At 39.1% G+C, this 20,526-nt stretch overlaps 1 protein-coding gene across 4 annotated transcripts in view; it reads left to right on the forward strand.

Annotated features, from left to right (window-relative positions):
- Positions 1 to 449: 449 nt before the first annotated feature.
- Positions 450 to 20,526, forward strand: part of NF1 (neurofibromin 1) — a 240,837-nt gene continuing 220,760 nt past the window's right edge. For 3 of the 4 annotated variants that reach the window (XM_046677878.1, XM_046677879.1, XM_046677880.1), the window contains exon 1: positions 450 to 901. In XM_046677878.1, the coding sequence (XP_046533834.1) occupies positions 842 to 901 (60 nt within the window). In that variant the 5' untranslated portion in view covers positions 450 to 841. Of the gene's footprint in view, positions 902 to 18,303; positions 18,335 to 20,526 lie in introns of those variants that run through there. The other variant, XM_046677881.1, reaches the window with a different exon arrangement.

Here is a 20,526-nt window from a genome sequence, read left to right on the forward strand (position 1 = left end):
CAGTCTATAGCAGCTACGAAGGACCTGAAAACCTGGGATTGCGTGCCTTGTATTGTGAGAACTTAAGGCAGAGAGGGACTCTGCACAGCCTCCACCAGAAAAGCAGCGGCACAGAGCGGCGCGCCAGGGAGAAACGCTAGCCCCGGGGCGCCCTAACTTCCAACCCGGGGAGCAATCCAAACCCGGAGGCCTGCGGGGGAGGGGGAGCCCGAGGTGGCGGTGGGGATGGGAGCGGATGCTCCCGGGGCGGCTCGGACTCTCGCCCGCGGAACCCAGAGCCGGAGTCTAGGTGAGCCGGGCGGGGAGGAGGGACGCGCGCCTCGCGGCCCTGAGGACTTAGGTGACGTCACCTCCAGGAGGACTCGCTTTTTCATTAATGAAACCGGCCGGCGCGGGCGCATGCGCGGCAGGGCCCCTGCCCTCTCGCTTCCCCCTCCCCTTTCCCAGCCGCGCTCTCAATCTCGAGCTCGCTCGCTCTCCCTCTCCCCGGGCCGTGGAAAGGATCCCACTTCCGGTGGGGTGTCATGGCGGCGTCTCGGACTGTGATGGCTGTGGGGAGACGGCGCTAGTGGGGAGAGCGACCAAGAGGCCCCCTCCCCTCCCCGGGTCCCCCTCCCCCGCCCCCCTCCCCCCAGCCTCCTCGCCGACGCCCCCTTCCCCTCTCCCCCTCCCGGCTCGGCGCAGGCCCCCCATCCCCACCCCCGTGGGAACGCTGGGCGCCCGCACTCCTCAGCCCCTCTCCTCGCCTCTGCGCTCACCTCAACCCCCGCTCCCCGCCCTCCTCCCGGCCCTGGGCGCCGGCCGACCCGTGCCTCCGCCGCCCCCCAGCCGCGGGGCGGACATGGCCGCGCACAGGCCGGTGGAATGGGTCCAGGCCGTGGTCAGCCGCTTCGACGAGCAGGTAACGGGCCCGCGGCCGGCGGGCGGTGGGAGCGGGTGGGGTGGGGGCGGGGGCGGAGTGGGTGAGGGGAGGAAGGAGCCGCCGCCTCCCCCGCGGCCCCCGCGCGCCCGGGAGGAAAGGACGGGGGAATAAGTGGGGGTGGCCTGGGGGGAGGTGCGCGGAGGGAGGGGACGGCGGGCAGCTCGGGGTCCCCTTCCCTCCCAAGTTGGGGGGTGGGGCCTGTCCCTGACCACCCCTCCGACCCTCCATCCCCTTTATCCCGGCCCTTCCGCTGGCTAATGGGGATGAGTGACCGGGGGGGCGCTTTCAGGGGCTCTCCATCTGGATTTAATCATCCCCCCACCCTTACTTTTTTTTTTTTTTTTGAACGGAGGTGGGTAACACTTAGGGGTTTCCTCTTGCCTCTGGGGACCTCCTCCCTGGGGGTGAGTGACTGAAGGAACTCTCAGGCCCATTTTGTGTACCCCCAATAGGAGAACGATCACATCCCGCCCCTCCCCCAGTTTCTTCAGCTTCCTCTCTTGGAGGGGGAAGAGTAGAAGGAGGCAGGGAAAGCGCAGGTTTTCCTACTTTCTGCTCCATCGTCTCAGCCTGCCCCAGCTCCAAGTGCACACACTGCACATCTTTTTGATGCCCCATACGGGCGTCCCCCCATATCCTGATGACACAGGACTGGCTCTTACACTGCCGGTTGCAGTGGAAACCGTGGTTCTTGTTCCCTCCTGATCCTGAAATATTTCCCCCCTTTTTGCTGCTTTGATAGTGGCAGTTTCTCCCTTTATTTTGCCAGCGGTCTGAGAATGTGAATGTTGCTGTCTTGAGTGAGAATCTTGGGAGCTGAGGGGAGAAGGATGAAAGGAAAGTGGGAAACTGCATCTGAGCCACTGAGAACAGAGAGCAAAGACAGCTGGGATGTGGTCCTGGAACCGATCGCTCTGCTAGTGTTTTGTTGTTGTCGTTTTTAACTCTCACCTCTTGGTTGACAAGAGAACTTTCATTGAGAATATTTGGGATGGGAAAAAAAAAAAGTTTCATAGCTTGGGGAGGTGACTTTGTATTCCCTGAGCTTCACACACTAAATCCTGGGGCTGATCAGAATGAATGCACACGTAGCTTTTGGTCAGTGGGAATTGGTCTTAACTTTGTGTTGCTGTAGGTGGTTGGGGATGGTTTAAAGGGATGCGTTTTGTGGCTGTAGTGTGGGCTTCCTGTGATGAGGAACTGTTTAAGAATGAGTCAATCTATTTTGTTTTCTGGATATAATCATAAAACTGATTATGGGGGCTGAATAGAGGGAAGAGAAGGGCTCCTCTTCTCTTTGATCCATGCACATTTCCTTACAGGACTCAGTGTTTCTGACCTGCCTGAAAGGTATTTGGGAATAGGCAGAGGAATTCAGAAGATACTGCATAGATACAATAGAATTACAAGGATGTCGGAGACTGAAGGAGTTGTTTCTCTCATCTTTCTGCTTCCAGACCAACACGCATCTAAACCAACTATACCCAGTTTAGTTGGAGGAAGTAAAATGTTACTGCATATATTGGATTGTATTATTGATAGAGCATTAGATTTAAAACTTGATAGAGAAGACTTTCTCTGTGTGACTTTAAAAGAGGATTTAAAAGGCACATGGAAGAACCCCAGAGCTGAACCTTGTGGACAGCATAATCTGCATCCAGGAATTTGAAGGACTCGTACCATAATTGTTGTTCCCAATTAAAACACATTTTTTTCTGGTTAATTTTTTATCTGTATTTTTTCACTTCTTACCTGTTGATCTCTAGGCTTATCTGCCACATAGGAAAAGATAGTTCTCTAAATTTTAAAAGAGAAATGATTTTGATTACATGTGCAGTAGTGCAAGTAAATGTTTCCTTCTTTTTACCCCCTGTGTTAAAAGACCTCAATCTTTGTTGTTTGCTTTGTTATATATATTATGGGATCAAACTTACAACCATCTGTTAAAAATTAAGGACGTAAAAGTTTTAAACAGAAGCATTTTTTATATATTATGTTATAATTAAGAGAAAGTTATAGGACAAAAAATTCCTCACGTTTTTCTCTTGCAAGGATAAGGCCACTGACTTTGAGATATGAAAGTATAGGGATTGTTGGTGTTTAACATAAGGTACTTATATACATTAATTTATTATAGGAGTAATAAATGTGTAATTCAAATTAGAGTTCACTTTGAGGTTGGAAAGTGAGAAAACTGAGGCACAGAGAGGTTAAATGACTTTCCAAGGTCACATAGCAGACCTAATAAGAGCCTCAGTATGAAAAGTATTGAATGCTGGACAAGTAGGGATACTTTTTCTGATATGTATCTCACAGGACTTGTTTTAATAATCCATTAGGTATAGTTAAGAGAGACAAGTTTACATTCTTATTGAGGGGAGAGAAAGCCGTGCATGTAGTGAGAGAGATTCATTGAAGAGTCTTACACATTTTAACTATTTCTAAAAGTTTTAAATTTTGGATATATTGTCTATACTTTGTTTCACTGGGTCCAGGGGGGTCAAGCTGCTGCTTTGTATTGCAGCTAAGACATGTGTAGTGGAGCCAGAGAGCATGTGCGTGTTTAAAGATGGCAACTCTGTTTATGATTAAATTGATGTTTTGGTTGGACTTCTAATATTTGTGGTGATTAAAGCAGAAATGCATTACTAGCCACTGCTGATTACATATCGTACTCTGATGGGTATGGCTCAGCAACTTGGTGCAGTAGACCCAGTTAAAAGAAGTGGTAGTGTTCCATCTTGACACTTTGAGCTCAAGTCCTTGTTTCCAAGTGGGTAAAATAAAATTCCTGTAACCTGTTAGTATTGCACCTAAACCTAATATTTATGGCCTAAATTGAATGTCTTACCAATTTAAAAAGTAATTACCTGCTTGATTAGGGAAATAGCAGTTGCAAAGGTGGACAGCCAGAGCTAAATGTATCAGTTATATCTTCTGCTTCTCCTTGACCTGCCTTTATGGTGCTGGATAGTAAGTTTCTAAATTGAAATTTGCAAATTTTAGGTGTCTAGCTTTAAATTGTAGCTCATTAGTTTACTTAACAAGTTAGAGAAGCTTCTTACATGCCCCACCTAGCTCTGTTTGCCCCACCAGTCTCTGTGGGGCTTTGTTTCTGAAAGGGAGTAAAGGAAAACTGTGGTCATTTGAAGGTTTTTTTTTTTTTTTAATTAAAAAAATTTTTTAAAGAAATTGAAAAAAGGTGTCCCCAAATGATTTGTTGTAAATATATTCATTTAACCACTTATATTTTCCATATCTGGTCAAAGAAAAACAGTCTAAAGCCAAAAAAAATCATTTTTAAAAACATGGAGAATAAAGTCTGATTTTTGTTTTGTAATGATAGCATATTGGTGGTTGTAAGTTGAATGCTATTGAGAATGTCCTTTGAATATGTGGTGTAAAACTCATATATAAACTGATGGGCAAGTGTCTTTGAAGTTACAATCCACATGTTAATTGGCTAAATAGATAGATTTGTAAAACTTTGAAGCTGTTTTGGACTTAAAAAAGAATCTCCTAGCCCTGTTCTTAAAGCCTGGTCTACCATTTTTATAGGGCCTTATAAGTAGTTGAAAATGAATACTCTTTTGGTCAGGGGTCTTTTATGGTGAGTGGAAAAAATACTTATTTTTTATTCTGGAGCTCATCTTTTAAAAATGTTTCTTCCTACTGGTCCTCAGTGAGTTCCCTGTGCTCCTTTACTCTCCTAACCCCATTATCTAGCATCTAATTTAGTCTTTTTTTATGTGAGTTCCTTCCTTTTCACCTTCAAACTCACTAAGGTTTCTTTTCTCTTAAACGTTTACTTGGTCCTGTAGCTTTCTCTCTGTGGATCAATCTTTTTCCTCCTTTTGTTGCTAGATACCTGCTGTCTGGGCTGTTTGTCCACCCGTTTCTTTTATAATTCTCTGAAAACTAGCTTCTGCCTCTGCTTTCCTTCTGGATTGCCGCCTTCTTGAAAGTGAGTCCTTCTGGTAAAACATAGTGGTTTTTGCTCAACTGCAATGCCACTGCGGTGTTCCATTACTCTTGGAAACCAGTCTCCTCTAATTCCCAAGACACAGTATTGTCTTGTATGTATGCTTGCAGATCCTTATATATTGATGTTCTCATCGACCCTTGGACAGATATGCTTTCTCTGTCATTCCATGCTGCCCATCACTGAACTGGAGCTTTTAAACAGGGGTCTAAATTTTGTTCTATTTACTGCCTCTGTCTTTGTGCTAGCCATTAGATCTCTATGGATCCTAGATTTCCTCATCTGTTGGAAAAGAATTGACTAGAAAAATCTCTGAGGTTCTCTTTCTAGTTTAGATATGCGATGATTTTAATATTTTAACAGCTTCTCCCTGTGCCACAACAGTCAGTTGGGAGCTGACCCCACTTAATTTACCAAAGAATTTCTCATTATGCCTCAGCATGCACCTATGATCCAGGAGGATTGGCTCAGTCTCTTCTGTATGTTTCATGCTTATTCCTGCTTCTCTCCCTTTGTTTATGCCCGTCCCAGCCTGAAAGCTTTCGTTCCTCCTTTGTGCTTTTCTAATGCGTGTCCGTCCTTCAGTGTCTGGCTCAAGCTTCATTTTCCCACAAAATCCTTTTAAGACTAAACTAACAGCAATCTCACCTGTTGGTGTGCTTGTCACTTGGGGTTCTGCAGAATCACCCTGTAAAATTTCTCCCCTCAGGAGGGTTGGTGGAACACAGCTTAGCATTGTTTTCTTTTCTCTTATCTTTTTATCAAATAGAGTATAAACTTTGCGAAAAGCAAGAAGCCTCTGTTAGAATTCTCTTATAGTCACCCCAATGCCCAGCACAGTTATGAGTGCACAGTGCATTATTGATGGGATGTTTTTCATATGACTCCTGGTTGAAAGGTAGACTGGCTAAAAGGAGTGGTAATTTTTGCTTTGTTTTAAACGTAAATAATGAAATTTTAATTTAGTGTTTATAATAGCCTACGTCTTATAAGTTAGTGATATTTTAACTAGGAAGAGTTTTTTTTTTTTTTAAAAAAAAGCTTTAAGGAGGAACTTGTATGTATTTATATTTCCTCCTGTAGAGCTAACATGTTTTTGAATCAAGTTTCAGATCTGATTAACTACTTTTGAGATCTTGGATTTGTCACTTGCTTTTATTTGTAAGTCTCTACATAAGGAAATTTTTTGCAATGCTTGGGTAGGCTAATGAACATGAAACACTTTGAAAAGTCTGAAATTATTCAAATGTAAGATTTATACATGTTCTTTACAGCTTACTGATTATCGGGTTTTCACAATAATAAATAAGGGAGATTACCTAGTATCTGGATATTCCACCCGTTTGTACCTTGGCCGACATGTGTCTAACTTTAGCATTCATTGACAAATACTTAGGGTACTGAGAGCATCCTTATGTAATATATCATGGATGTCCGTAATCGATCTGTTTTTTTGCTTTATCATCTAATTTGTGGTATACGTGTTATATGGCTCTTCAAGTTTGGAAGTGTAATAGAAAAATGTCAAAAGGTGTTGTGTGAATTGGGCCAACAATATTGTTATATTTGATTTTAAATATTACTACACTTCTTTTTATTTGACTTTTTGACCAATAGGAAAGTAGATTCTTAAATATGCTTCCTGTTTTCTTTGTTTGTTTGTTTGTTTTGATATGTTTAGCATGGAGAATTTTGTCCTTAAAGGAAAGGTTAGTGATATAACACAGTAGTAAACATGCATCATTTTTGCATCTTTGTTCTTTAAAATACTCAGACTGCTATAAGACATTTTTGTTTTAGCCTTCAAATTTGATGTTATGGGGCTCTGTATACTTTATATTGTTGCATTATAATAACATGCTTTTAAGGATGAGCAATGTATTAAGTAAAAACGTGTTTCTTAGGCCTCAGTCTGTTCTTATTGGGGGTTTTGTGTGTGTCTGTGTATAAGACAAGACACAGGAGATATAGGAAGACTCATTTTTTAAAGGAAGTTTAAGGAAGAGGATGTTGTATAGAAGAAGTAGAAGAGGAGGTTTGTGGTCAGCTTAAACTGTTAAAAGTCTTGGAATCGCTACTCAAGTTGAATATGGCCATCTTAAGCTCGCTCTTTGCAGAGGATTGACTTGTATTTATAAAAGCATTGTCTTATTTCATCTGACGTCTTTTAGAATGTCTCATTTTTCTTGGGGGTGGAGAGGGAATGATGAGACAAAGTTTGTTTTGACTTTGAAGAACAGAAAAGTTAAAGTGTTTTACGTTGTAGACACTGTGAATTAGATTTAAGGGTTCAGCAATTTGTAAATTTCTCTGTCATACTATGTGATAGAGCCTTCAGTAAACAGAGCAGTCTGAGAGGTTGTGGGGAAGAAAATTTTAACATTGTAGAACATAGGTAACTGGAGTTGATAGTGCCCTCATTAAAGTTTCCTGAGGTGCCTGCAGTAGGCTACATATTTGCCCACTTCAGATGTTAGGTGCCTGTGATACGTAGTTATATTGTTTGGTTCTCTGAGAGTAGCTTTTGAGCCGTTGACTATATCATCGAAAGAGCTTCTGTTGAGACAAGAAACCCGCAAGCTAATATGGAATCCCATTCCAATATAATGAAGAATTGAGATTATCCTTTAAAACTTTACATATTTTTACTATACATGGTACTAATTCCTTTGTAGTAGCAATAACTTGAGGTGCAAACTTCCAGATTGCATATTTTCTTTAAACCACAGCCTGGCACTCGTTTGGTTTGGCTTAGGGTTGCCACTACAGTCTACAAGCTGTTGCCTGCCTCTATTCATATTTTATAGCTTTGACTGTGTTATCCTATTGAATTTCAGGAACTTACTTAACTTTTCCTGATGAAATCTTTCTCCCTGCCACTTCACATTCCCCAAGCAGAGTGGTGTCTCTAGTGCAAGAGGCATGAAGTTAATGTAGTAAGTATCAGGACTTTTAGAAATTTACTTTAAAGGACTTTTATTTACCTTATTTTTAATCATAGTTTTATACCCATAGTGACCTCTTGGGTAATTATGGCTCATAACAGTCTCAAGTGCCCCTTTTCTGTTTAATTATTGACGGCTTTTTTGGGGGTAGCCCTCATTGTAATTTGGGCATGAGAGAATAACTCTTACCACCTCAAATTTGTGATGGCAGTATACTATGTAGCAAGAGAAAGAGCTTTTGACTGGACAACTTTGGCCTTGGGCAAGTCATTTGACCTCTCTGAACTTCAGTTTTCTGTTTTCATCTGTAAAATGGAGATGATACCTGCCCTGCTCACATCCTAGGCTTGTTTAGTGTCTTAGGTATGAATCTTTTACATGAAAGGAAGCTGTAAATAGTCATAAAAGTGTATTACTGTGATTATCATTTTGTGCAGTATTTTTCTCTCTCTTCTTTAGTTTGGTGATTATTATTTCCACTCTGTGAGAAAAAATAAAACTAGAGAGGCAAAGCAACTTGTTCACAATCATATGACAGGTAATTAATTGAGTTTAAACTAGAGTGTGGGTGTCTTAATCCTTAGAGCAGTAACTCTTCAATAAATAGAGCTTTACAAAAAAAGGTCTAAATTTTATAAACAGATAGCACAAATATGTAAAGTGAGGAATGTATTATTGCTTCTTCAAAGATGAGATGTTACATTTTCCCTATTGTGTTCATATGAGAGTATCTAGAAATCTTTTTTGGTTGGTCATGTGTTAGAAATAGGCATAAGTTTTAAACATTATATCCTTCAGCGCATTATTTATCTTTCTTTTCATCGTACTGAAGCTTCCCTGGCAGTTAGGAGAAGTTGAAACTTGCCCCCCTTTTATTTAGTTATATAAATTGTATTATACTAACTGCAGATTTTTAAATGAGGAGAGTTGAATTCTGACAGAGAATGGAATTTGTGAGAATATCAACAGGAATATCCAATTATAAATATGGGATTATGTATTGACGTTATTCTTTTATGTTAACATTTCATAGTCCAGTTTTGTAAAGTTGGTTGTCATACTCTAAGAACATTCCACTGAGGTTTGATTAAATTTGGGGCAGCCTTTTAAACTTTGGTAGTATTTGAGTGCCTTATCCTATTGGATTCCTGGGTATTTCTGGTTTTCTTTTTCTTTTTTTTTACTTGTTTTGTGTACGTTTCCAGCTTTTGCCCCCCCAGAACAACTCTCAAATCATTCGTCTTGTCTTTTGGAGTGTCTTTCCAAATCTGCCATCTTTACCAGTGCCTCTCACTTCTGTCCCAGCTCAGGGCTGGGAAAATGTTTTCCCTTTATGCTCCAGGCAAGTCTTCTTCCTTTAGGGTAGTGGACTGAGGGGGGGTGGGAAAGAAGCATTTGTATTTCCTGTTATGTTTCGGGTTTGGCCTCTGATAACTGAATTTGCAGTAGGGAATGGGAAAGAGGAGGTTTTGTTGTGGTCAAATGTTGGCACAAAGATCAGTGAAGACCTGTGTTCTGGTTTCTGCCCTGACACGAACTACCTTTGTGACGTTCTGTAAATCTCCTAAATTCTGAGCTGTTTCATTATCTGTAAAACAGGAGAAATATGATCTGACAGGCCAAAACTTTTATAATTCCTAAAACGGATTGATTTTTGTTTCACTTTTTAGAGTCAGTCTTCTGAAAAAAACAATTCCAGTCACTAACAGATCCTTAGTTAGAAGGAATCTGACATTATTTAAATCTACTTCTGCTCTTATAGCCCTGACAGATGATTGTCCCACCTCTCCTTGGACATTTATTTAAAAAAAAAAAAATACAGTGGTAGTTCGTGTTCATTGTAGAAATATGGAAATGCAGCAAAATCACAAAAAAATCAATAAAAGTCATTTATAATACCATGACTCAGATAGAACCACAGTTAAAATTTTGATGTATGTAGTTAAGTGTGTTGATTCTGAAATCAGACACCCTGGGTTTGAATTCCTGGGCTCTGGCTTTGCCACTGCTTACTAGCCCTTGGCCACGTTACTTAACTTCTTGAAGCTTCAGTTTCTTCACTTGTAAAAGAAGGTCAATAATATTACCTACTTCACAGAGGTGGTTGTGAGATTTAAATTAGGAAACATATGTAAAGCGTGTGACACAGTTTCTGGCACATAGAAGGAGCCCAGTAAATGTTAGCTGCTGTTATTGTTAGGTTTTGGAATTCAATGAGATACATTGTTTTATAATCTGCTGTTTTAACAGTATAATGTGAGTGTTTGCCCATATGATTATATTTTCTTTTGTATGATTTAAAAATTTTAAGGGATTATATGTAATTTTTATTTTTTATTAATATTTTAAAAATAAATTTTGAATTTTCTATGCTGAGCATTGTTTTTATCATCAGAAGAGCAATCAGTAACAAAGTCAATACATGGTACTTTATAAAATATGACTAGACTGTATTAATGTAAGAAATTACAGTCTCAATTTCTAGCAATGGAAGGTTAACGTAAGAGTAGGATCTGAGTGAGGTGAATATAGTAAGATGATTAAAGTGTAAGAGCTTGTTACGGTGCATTCAGCTGTCTAGGTGAGAGGGGACCATGATATGCCCACAAGAGCAGTCTCCTTGACACATCTATTGGTTTAGAGTTTTCAAGGATGGTCGTATGGTTGGACCACACAAAATTTAACCAGTCCCGTTAAAGGCTAGGTTAAATCCTTCTTTTTTTCTTGTCTGTTAGAAATAATATCATGATATGCAATCTTATTTTGCCATCTGGGTGACCAGGGATGCTACATCTCAAGGAAACCCATTCCATTAGTAGAACTGTAATAGAAACTCTTCCCTTAAATTGAACCTTATCTGTCTTATTTGATCAGTAAACGTTTAAGTGCCTGCTATTTATGGTAGATGCTGAGCATTGTGGTAAATGCTGGAGAAATAAAGACAAGACATGGCTCTTGGTCCCAAGGAACCCAAAGTCTAGTAAGGGAGAAAGACAATAAGAAAATTATGGTAAATATTATGATAGATGCGTAAAGTATAATGGGAGTGTATAAGAAGAGCACTTAATTTAGATTGGTGGTTGGAGAGAACTTGTCAGAGAAGGTGAAGCCTGAACTGAGTTGTGACTCTTGTAGGGTCATTCTTGTATGCCGTACTAAAATGTTTAAACTCTCTTTTGAAGGCCTTGAGCGAATATAATTTCATCTAATGGCTTATCTTTTAGTGGGAGAGGTTGAAGAATATAATAAAGGGAAGTGATGGAATGAGGAACCGTAGGAGGTAGAAGAAGATAGGGATCTAAATTCAGGTGGTGAAATTAGAGCTTGAGATGATACAGAAGAAAAGAATGGGTTTGATTTATAATAGCTGTTGAGGTAAATGAGAGAGTGAGTGCAGTTTAGGGACATGTAGCAATATCGGGCAGTATCAAGGACTCAGCTAAATTTGGAGACCATATCTTTATTATGGTCATAGTCACTAGAAATGGGGAGGTCAAGGGAGGTAAAGGACCAGTTGTTGGATAGCTGGTCCACCTAGACTTTGAAGTCACCTAGATTAGGGTTTCCAGATTTAGCAAATAGAAATATAGAATGCCCAGTTAAATGTGAATTTCAGATAAACAGTGAATAAATGTTTAGTGTAAATATTTCTCAAATATTGCATGGGATATACTTATACTAAAAAAATCGCTCATGTTTATCTGAAATTCAACTTTAATTGGGAGTCCTGTATTTTGTCAGAGAACACTAAGCTATGTGAGACCCAGGTGCTGGTGGATGTGAGGTAGAGGAGAAACTGAGCCAGGAGCCAAATTGTTTTGGTGGTGGGGGAAAATATCTAGAGAATTGGTAGGCGACTGTGACAAGGTTTGTTAGTGAGTAGCACGTACACGGTTCCTGAGCCCTAAGGAAGAGTGGCAAGAGTAGCAAAGTTTGGCATTTGGCCTCCTTGAGTCTTCTCGTGTCCTCTATAACTTTGCAGAGTAGGTTTGTCCCTTTACTTTAAAAATATTTGAAGACAGAGGTTAAGTATTCCTTGTTTGTTTTTTCTTTTCAGGAAAAATACTATGCATTCAACCATTTCTCGTAGGACATATTTTCAAGACATTTTACCATTCTGGTTGTTTTCCTGTTGGTGCAATGGTGGTCAATACTCAGGCATACCATTTTTCATCCTTACTTTCAGTATTTTTGTACGTGAGAGTGTTATGTGAGATTTAAAAAAAGGCTTAAAAAATGCTGAGCTGCAGGTACACTATATTTTTGGTATTCATCTGATTACCACTATAGTAAACCTATCAAAGAATGTTAATTGTCATGTATGTACATGTGTTATTTTTTTGTTTTATTATGAAAAGTTTTAAACATATACAAAAATAGAGAGATGATTATAAATGAATCCCCATGTACCTATTACCCAGCTTGTACTCAATTTTATTTCATCCATACTGCTACCCATTCTCTGCTCAGCACCTCTCCATTGTTTTGAAGCAATCCCAGTTATCATATTTCAGCATGGCTTATTCTTAACTCATGCTGGCTTTAAGAGCTGTGTGATATAAAAACAGTACTCAGTTAGGAATCAGAAGACTTGAGTTTGAGGCCTAATTTTCTACTGAGGAATGAGTTAACCTGGGCAAGTCAAGCAATCTGAGCCCTAGATTCCTAATATTTTGAAGAGTGTGTGTGGGTTCAGGAGGGGACATAATCCTACCTGCCAATTTTCACAGGGTTCTGTGCCAATCAAAGATAGGAGGTAATATATCTGAGGGTACTTTGTAAACTTGCTTTATGCAAGTAAGGTTTCATTAGTAAATGCTGCTGTTTTCTATAAGTGCTTAAAAGTCATCCGCATAATAATCAGTCTTAGAATTATCTGGATGTTGACATTAAATTAAGTCCATAGTACTGAAATCACCTTTCTACCTCGACCCACCCGTGTTTTGACAGTTGGGGCAACATTTTCTCATTCCCAGCCTGGCACCTTTCTGTTTTTCACGAGCTCTCAAAGTTTGCTGACAGCATTTCCCTTATCATCTTTCCAAGTTTCTATCTGTATCCTTGGATTAGTTCCTGCAGACTCACAGTCAGATAAAGCAGGTGGTGGAGTCTTTATGCTTTATCTAAGAGTTCTGGTCATTCTCAATAATGCTCTTTTTCAGACTTGAAGATCATTTTGTTTTCTGCCAGAACAATCAGGAGTAAAATTGAATTGGATAGTTCTGCTTTTAATCTCCTATTGGTATTATACCAAATACTCTAACTAGTGGTTCTTGTCCTTCCTTCCTCTTCCTCTTGATCGTAATATATTTTTAAAAGCCTTTAAATATTTATTTTAACATTTTATCTTTAAAATCTTTAGTTATTCTGACTTTTAACTGTTTTTATAGTCTTCTGTCAATTTGTCTATTTATGTAGTATATGTTCTTTCTTAAATGTCCTTATCATTACTGAGCTCTAGGGGAGGGGAGTAGAGAACAACTGGTACAGGCACATTGGTTTCTTTAGAAATGCCAGCTTTACCAAATCACTTAAGACTCTTCTTAAAAGTATAGATTTCCTGGCCCCACTGAACATCTATGACTTGTAGAGGTATGGACAATGGATTGTCCTTCAAAAAATCTCCCTAGGTCATTTTGATGTAAAGCTGGGTTTGTGAATCACTGCTGTATGATATGCAGGGAGACTGCAGCTTCTGGGTAGTGTTTAGTAGGTATAGTCATCTATACCACTGCAACAAGTAGAAAAAAACTGGATGCACTTTAAAAATCATATTTTAAAAAATATTAGAGGGCTGTAGAAGTAATAATGACTAGATGAATTGAAATTTGAGGGATAGAAGAAGTGAGACATTTGTGATTCTGGACATAGACTGACGAAGAAAGATGAACCAGAGATGAACTGAATCTTGCTAAAACTGCAGCATAGCCCTGACACAGTTCAATTCCTGAATGGATTCTCTCATCCCTTTTGCTTAATAGAGTAAATGGAGAACCCTCACTGGGAAGATATATTCTGGAGTTTCTGAGGTTCTTTCATTTACGATATCCAGCATACAATGAACAATTTCTAAACATTTGAAAAGGCAGGAACCTTTGATCCATAATCAAGAAGAAAAATAAACTATAGAATTAGACCCATGTTTAATTGAAATCAGCAGACAAGAACTTTAAAATAACTATATGCTGAAGGAAATACAGGAAAAGATGGACAAAATGGGTGAAAAGTTGGAGAATTTCCATAGAGAGTTGGAATCTATAGAAAGGAATTAAATATATCCTAGAAATCAAAATCATAACATCGGTTGCTTAAGGTCATTCATTTATATGTCAATTAGAAAACTTTGGTGCAGGACTCTAGGACCTTGTTCCATCCCTTGCCCTACTCTTCATTTTTCAAAAAAACCTCCAGAAAACAAAGGGAAAACATGTCAGTTGAATATATACTATTTAAGTTCCATGAGAGCAGGGACTATGTCTTGTTCACTGCTGTAGTCCTGGGGCTTAGTACAGTGCCTGGCACATTAAAAACAAAACAAAAACCCACAACAACAAAAAGCCCACAGTATCTGAAATTAGTTATTCATTGGGTGGATTTAATAGCAGACTATACACACCAAGGACAAGATTAAAGAACTTGTGGACAAGTCAATGGAAAATATCCAGTTTGAACCACAGGGAGAAAAAAGAATGGAAAAAGTGGGACAGAACCTAAGAGAGATGTGTACCACTCGTAAGTCAAATAATGTGTAATTGGAGACCAAGAAGTAGAGGAGATTAGCATGGGAGCAAATATTTGAAGAGAGAATGGTAAGACGTTTTCCAAAACTGATGAAAGATATTAACCCACAGATTCAAGTAGCTTAGCAAACTTCTAGAAGGAAGAATAAAAAGAAAAGTACACTTAGGCATGTCTTAATGGAACTGTTGAAAACTAGAGACAAAGAGAACTCTTAAAAGCAACCAGAAGGAGAAAAAAGACACATCACAGGCATACCTTGTTTTAGTGCGCTTTGCTTTATTGCATTTTGCAGCTGTTGCATTTTTTTTTTTGAGGAAGATTAGCCCTGAACTAACATCTGCTGCCAATCCTCCTCTTTTTGCTGAGGAAGACTGGCCCTTAGCTAACATCCATGCCCATCTTCCTCTACTTTAGCATGGCATGGCAAGTGGTGCCATGTTCTCACCTGGGATCTGAACCGGCGAACCCCAGGCTGCCAAAGTGGAATGTGCAAACGTAACAGCTGCACCACTGGGCCGGCCCCAGATACTGCGTTTTTTACAAGACCCTCCACCAGCAAAAAGATTATGACTTGCTGAAAGCTCAGATGATGGTTAGCCTTTTTTAGCAACAAAGTATTTTTAAATTAAGATATGTACATTTTCTTTTAGACATAATGCTTTTGCACACTTAATAGACTACAGTATAGTGTGAAAATAACTTTTAAATGCACTGGGAAACCAAAAAATTCCTGGGACTTGCTTTGTTGTGATAATTGCTTTCTTGTGGTGGTCTGGAACTGAACCTGCGGTATCTCCAAGGTATGCCTGTACTTTTGAGGGAACAATAATGTATCTGATGGCTGACTTTTGAACACAACTGTGGAAACTGGGGAATAATGGAAAGACATTTTTAAAGTGTTGAAAGAAAAAACTGCTAAGTTAGAATTTCATTCCCAGCAGAAATATCCTTCAGAAATGAAGGTGAAATAAAGACATTTTTAGACGAAGAAAAGCTGAGAGAATTAATCACCAGCACACCTGCTCTATAAGAATTACTAAGGAAGTTCTTTAGGCAGAAGGGAAATGTCTCAAGTGGAAGGCTGAAAATATAGGAAATAACAAACAGCACCTAATTGGGTATAATATGAGTAAATGTGCACCCAATATGAATAAATATAGAAAACTATTGCCTCTTCTTTTTCCCTGCTCTTAGGTACTTTACTGGAACTTTTTAGGAACTTTATTTTAGGAATTTTATTTTTTATTCTAGAATAATAGACTTTCTACAGCTTTGTTAAGGCAAATTTGCCACACAATAAACAAACTGTGCCTATTTAAAAATGTACAATTTGATGAGTTTTGATATACTTGTAAGCCTGTGATAACATCACTACAGTCAAGATAATGAACATATATACCACCCAAAAAAGTTTCCTCCAGCCCTCATAATCCGTTCCTACCTCCATCTCATCCCTGGGCAACCACTGAGCTGTTTTTGCTCAATGGGTATATCACAAATTGTTTATTCATTCACCTGTTGATAGATATTTGGGTTGCTCCAGGTTTTAGCTATTACACATCAAGCTTGTCTTGAAGCTTCATACACAACTTTGTGTGGACATATACTTTCATTTCTCTTATGTGTATATGAGGGAATGGAATGGCTGGGTCATATGGTGGGTGTGCGTTTAACTTTTTAAGAAGCTGCCAGTCATTGTTTTCCAAAGTGATTGTATCATTTTACAACAGTATATGAGAGTTCCAGTTGCTCCACATCCCTACCAACACTTATTTTCCTTTTAAAAAATTTTAATTATAGCCATCCTAGTGGGTGTGAAGTGGTATATCATTATGGTTTTCATTTGCCTTTCTTTAATGATTGATGATATTGAGCATCTTTTCATGTGCTTATTTACTATCTGAATATTTTCTTTAATGAAGTGTATGTTCAGATCTTTTGCCCAGTTTTTAAAAATTGGAGGGGTTTTTTTGTATTTGTGAGGTTGTTTGGCCCTGAGCTAACACCTTGCCAGTCTTCCTGTATTTTGTATGTCGGATACTACTACAGTGTGGCTTGATGAGTGGTGTGTAGGTCTGCGTCTGGAATCCGAACCTGCAAATCCCAGGCTGCTGAAGCAGACTGTGCCAACTTAACAACTATGCCACCGGGCTGGCCCCCAAATTGGAGGTTTTTTATTATTGAGCTTTAAGAGTTTGTAACGTATGCTGAATACAAGTCCTTTATGAGATATGTGGTATGCAAATATTTTCTCCCAGTTTCTCGCTTTTTTGTTTCCTCATTTTGGAAGCAAATGTCTTTAATTTTACTGCAGTCCAATTTATCAATTTTTCTAAAAAGAACATGTTTTGATGGTTTATCTAAGAAAGCTTTGTCTAATTCAAGGTCACAGATTTTCCTCCAAGTTTTCTAGAAACTTTATTATTTTAGGTTTTACACTTAGGCCTGTGACTCATTTTTAGTTAGTTTTTGTGCTTGGTATGATTCTATATGCCTCTTGTTTTGCCAATCCACATAGTCTTGATTATTGTACTTTATAGTAAAATTTGAAATCAGGTATTGTAAATCCTCCAGCTTTGTCGCTCTTTCTCAAGATTGTTTTAGCTGGTGTAGGTACTTTGCGTGTCCATGTACAGTTTAGGATCAGTTTGTCAATTTCCGTAAAACCTATTTTGATAGGGATTGTGTTGAACCTGTAGACCAGTTTTGAGAGGACTGCCATTTTAACAGGTATTATTTTTTAATTTCAGTTTTTGATTGTTGCTAATATATAGAAGTGCATTGATTTTTGTTTATTGATCTTGTTTGTTTTTAATGAGGCCATAGGGTTTGTGTTTTCAAAGGACAGTTTTGATTGTATCTCACAGAAGTCAGCTGAACATATTTGGCAGTCTAGTTCTCTGCTTGACCTCTAGAAACTCGAATAAATGTAGGGAGTCCTGTTATTAGATTGTGCAGAAAAATTCAGCTGGGGTGATGCTGACAGGAACAAGAAGCAAACAGGAAGAATCAAGTCCTTTGTCCCTCCTACGGTCTTACCGTGACTCTTTAGTGTCCCTTTGGCAGAGCCTTAACAAGGGGCCAGCTGGCAAAGGAGAACTGTAGTTTGCACAGTAACCTCACCATCAGAAAACAAAGTACAGAAGGATAGGTGTGAAGATGAGAAGACAACTTAGCAATTGGCACAGGCCACCCCTTTGGCTGCTGAGCAGCCATACGTGCCTTTACACAGATATTTGATCTTGTTTTCAGAAGACACTATGCTTTTGCCTAAGATGGAAGTCTTCTTTGTAAAAATGAAGACCTCTTTACCCTCTTCCCAAATTGAGGAGCAAAGTCTCAAAATTCATTGTATCCATTTCTGGGTGACATTCACACTATCCATTTTTAGGCTATGTTAATTATGCCTCAAATTCATACTCCTTCTGAATATCCTGCTACTTAAAGACTAAATTGTAAAGTTAACTTTTACTAATAAAATTAGTATAACATTGAGAAGGAGAAGAAAGAAGAAATTGGTTTGTACACTCATGCAAAATCCTCTATAATAACCAAAGAAGAAAATATGTATAACTGCTGTAGACCTTGCTTTGTTAACTAGTTGAGAGATTATCATTCATCTTTAAAACTTTTCTCTGTTGCCCATTCTATGTTTCCTTTGCCCTCATTCAGGACCTCAGCTGGTGGGGTAACCCAAACCTTCATTAGTGAAGAACATGAGAGTCCTCAGTGGTCCTGCTTTGTGTGCGTATTTTCCATTAACTTTTACTATTATACATGTATGAGAGGTATTTCATAGAATGCTTGGGGTTCCAGACAGCCCTCCCTGTCCCCCTTATATAGCATTGGTCCAGTATCTCTTAGGTAACCCAGATGAATTAACCTCAGCTAGTAGAATGACCCTCTTATTTGCCTGTTGATTTATTGTAGTGGCTCTCAACTGAGGTCACTTTTGCCTCCCAGGGGACATTTGGCAATGTCTAGAGGTATTTTTACTTGACTGACTTGGGGGCAGTGTTGCTACTGGCATCTAGTAGGTAGAAGTTAGAGATTCTGCCAAGCATCTTAGAATGCACAGAACAGGCCTCAACAGCAAAGCGTTATCAAGTTCAAAATGTCAGTGGTGCTGAGGGTGAGAAATCCTGATTTAATGTCACAGAGCCATGTGATCATGAACCAGTTTCAACTTCCCAATTCAGTGGAACCTGGTGGAATCATTCTTTCCTTAGGAACCAAGGCCTCAAAACCAGCAGATATCAAAGTTGTAGGTACTGGAAGCAAAAATTCCGTTAATAAGGTTTTTAGGAATAATAGTGAGAGAAACCAGTTCTACCTACACCCCTTGATTCTCAGACATATGTATTCTGGCTGTGGGAAAGACAACATTTTATCTGGTTGTTCGTTCAAAGCATGTACTTGAGGATTTGGTCTCCGACTAGCGTTGTAACTGAGTCTCCAGCGGGCCTTTCTGTTATTCTTAGATCAGCTGCTTCCGTGTGGTAGCGTGTGTGGTGAGACCAGTGAATTCCAAGACCCACAAGCCCATTTCTGTACTTCTTCTGCTGTAAGATAAGTTCCTTGTTTTAATTTTCTTGAAGGGGGACTGTTGGCTCAAATATCTAATATCACTTGCCTTGTGTTCTTAAATCGTTGTCTACTTAGGAATCAAAAGAGCCTTTGCACCTCTAATTTAATTTGTGTATTAGTTTTCAGATAAATTGAAGATTATTATGTAAAGTATATATTTTGTAATATCAACTGATTTTTCTTTCTGATTGACCATAATGAAATCATTTTGGCACGGGGAGAAAATAGTTACAAGTAGACTAGTAGTTCATCTCAATGTGAAGTCAATAGGACTTAAGCCTGGAAGCTGAGTATCTATTGGCTTTATCCTCCTCTTCATGATGTTTCCAAGTTTATTTTAAACTGTATCTTTCTCTTTTTATGAATGAAATTCTCTTTCATTCAGCCTGATGGTAACAAACGGCCGTTAGTACATGACTAAATAGCTCAGGCTTCTGGCTTGAACTAAGTTAAGTTGTAAACTATGCACGGTGGCAGGTGCTTGAACTGTGATTTGAAAAGCCTCTTCCTTCCCTGGAATGAGTTTAGGATTGTTTTAAATGTCGTGTTACAACTAGCACACAGAATCTTTGCCATTCGAGAACGGTTTTCTCAGCCTCAGGAAGGAGGTGAAGCCTGGGTTGGAATCTCCACTGACTGTGCTGACTCTACTTCTGCAATTTTTAATTTAATAAAATTTACAATTTGTGAATTATGCTAGAATATTTTGTTAATATGTTCTTAAAAATTTGGATCCCAAAGGTAGACATCATCCACATGTAGTTGTGCCTGTTTGGACTCTGCTATTTGGACGTCCATTTTCATTTTTAACATCAACTGCATTATTCTTCACACAACCAGAAAAAGGGATGATTCAGAAATTCGGTTGATGGGCTTCTTAAAGAATTGTATTTGGAACATAATTTTCACAGTTGAATATAATTTAAATATTAGCCAAAATGATGACCTGAAGGCAGATTGTTTTGGTAGGTCAGTGCTACCTTGGAGTTCTGGGGCTGCCAGTGCTGTTTAAGTACTTGTAAAATGTCGAATAATTTAAAACTTACAGAAAAGTTGCAACAGTTGTATAAAAAGTCCCATCTATCCTTGACCCAGATGTACCAGTTGTTTATATTTTGCTCCATTTGTTTTGTGTTTTATTATTCATTCTCTCTCTCTGTCCATATGTGTGTGTGTGTATGGAGGATGCATTTGACAGTAAGTTGTAGGCATCATGTTCCTTTACTCCTAAATATTTGTGTGTCTTAAGAATAAGGAAAGACCTCTCTTACTTAACTAGAGTACAATTATCAAAGTCAGGAAACTTGACATTGAGAACAATACTTTTCTCTTTAATACATGGTCTGTAT

Source organism: Equus quagga, chromosome 11, assembly GCF_021613505.1.
Source record: "Equus quagga isolate Etosha38 chromosome 11, UCLA_HA_Equagga_1.0, whole genome shotgun sequence".
Taxonomy (NCBI): domain Eukaryota; kingdom Metazoa; phylum Chordata; class Mammalia; order Perissodactyla; family Equidae; genus Equus; species Equus quagga.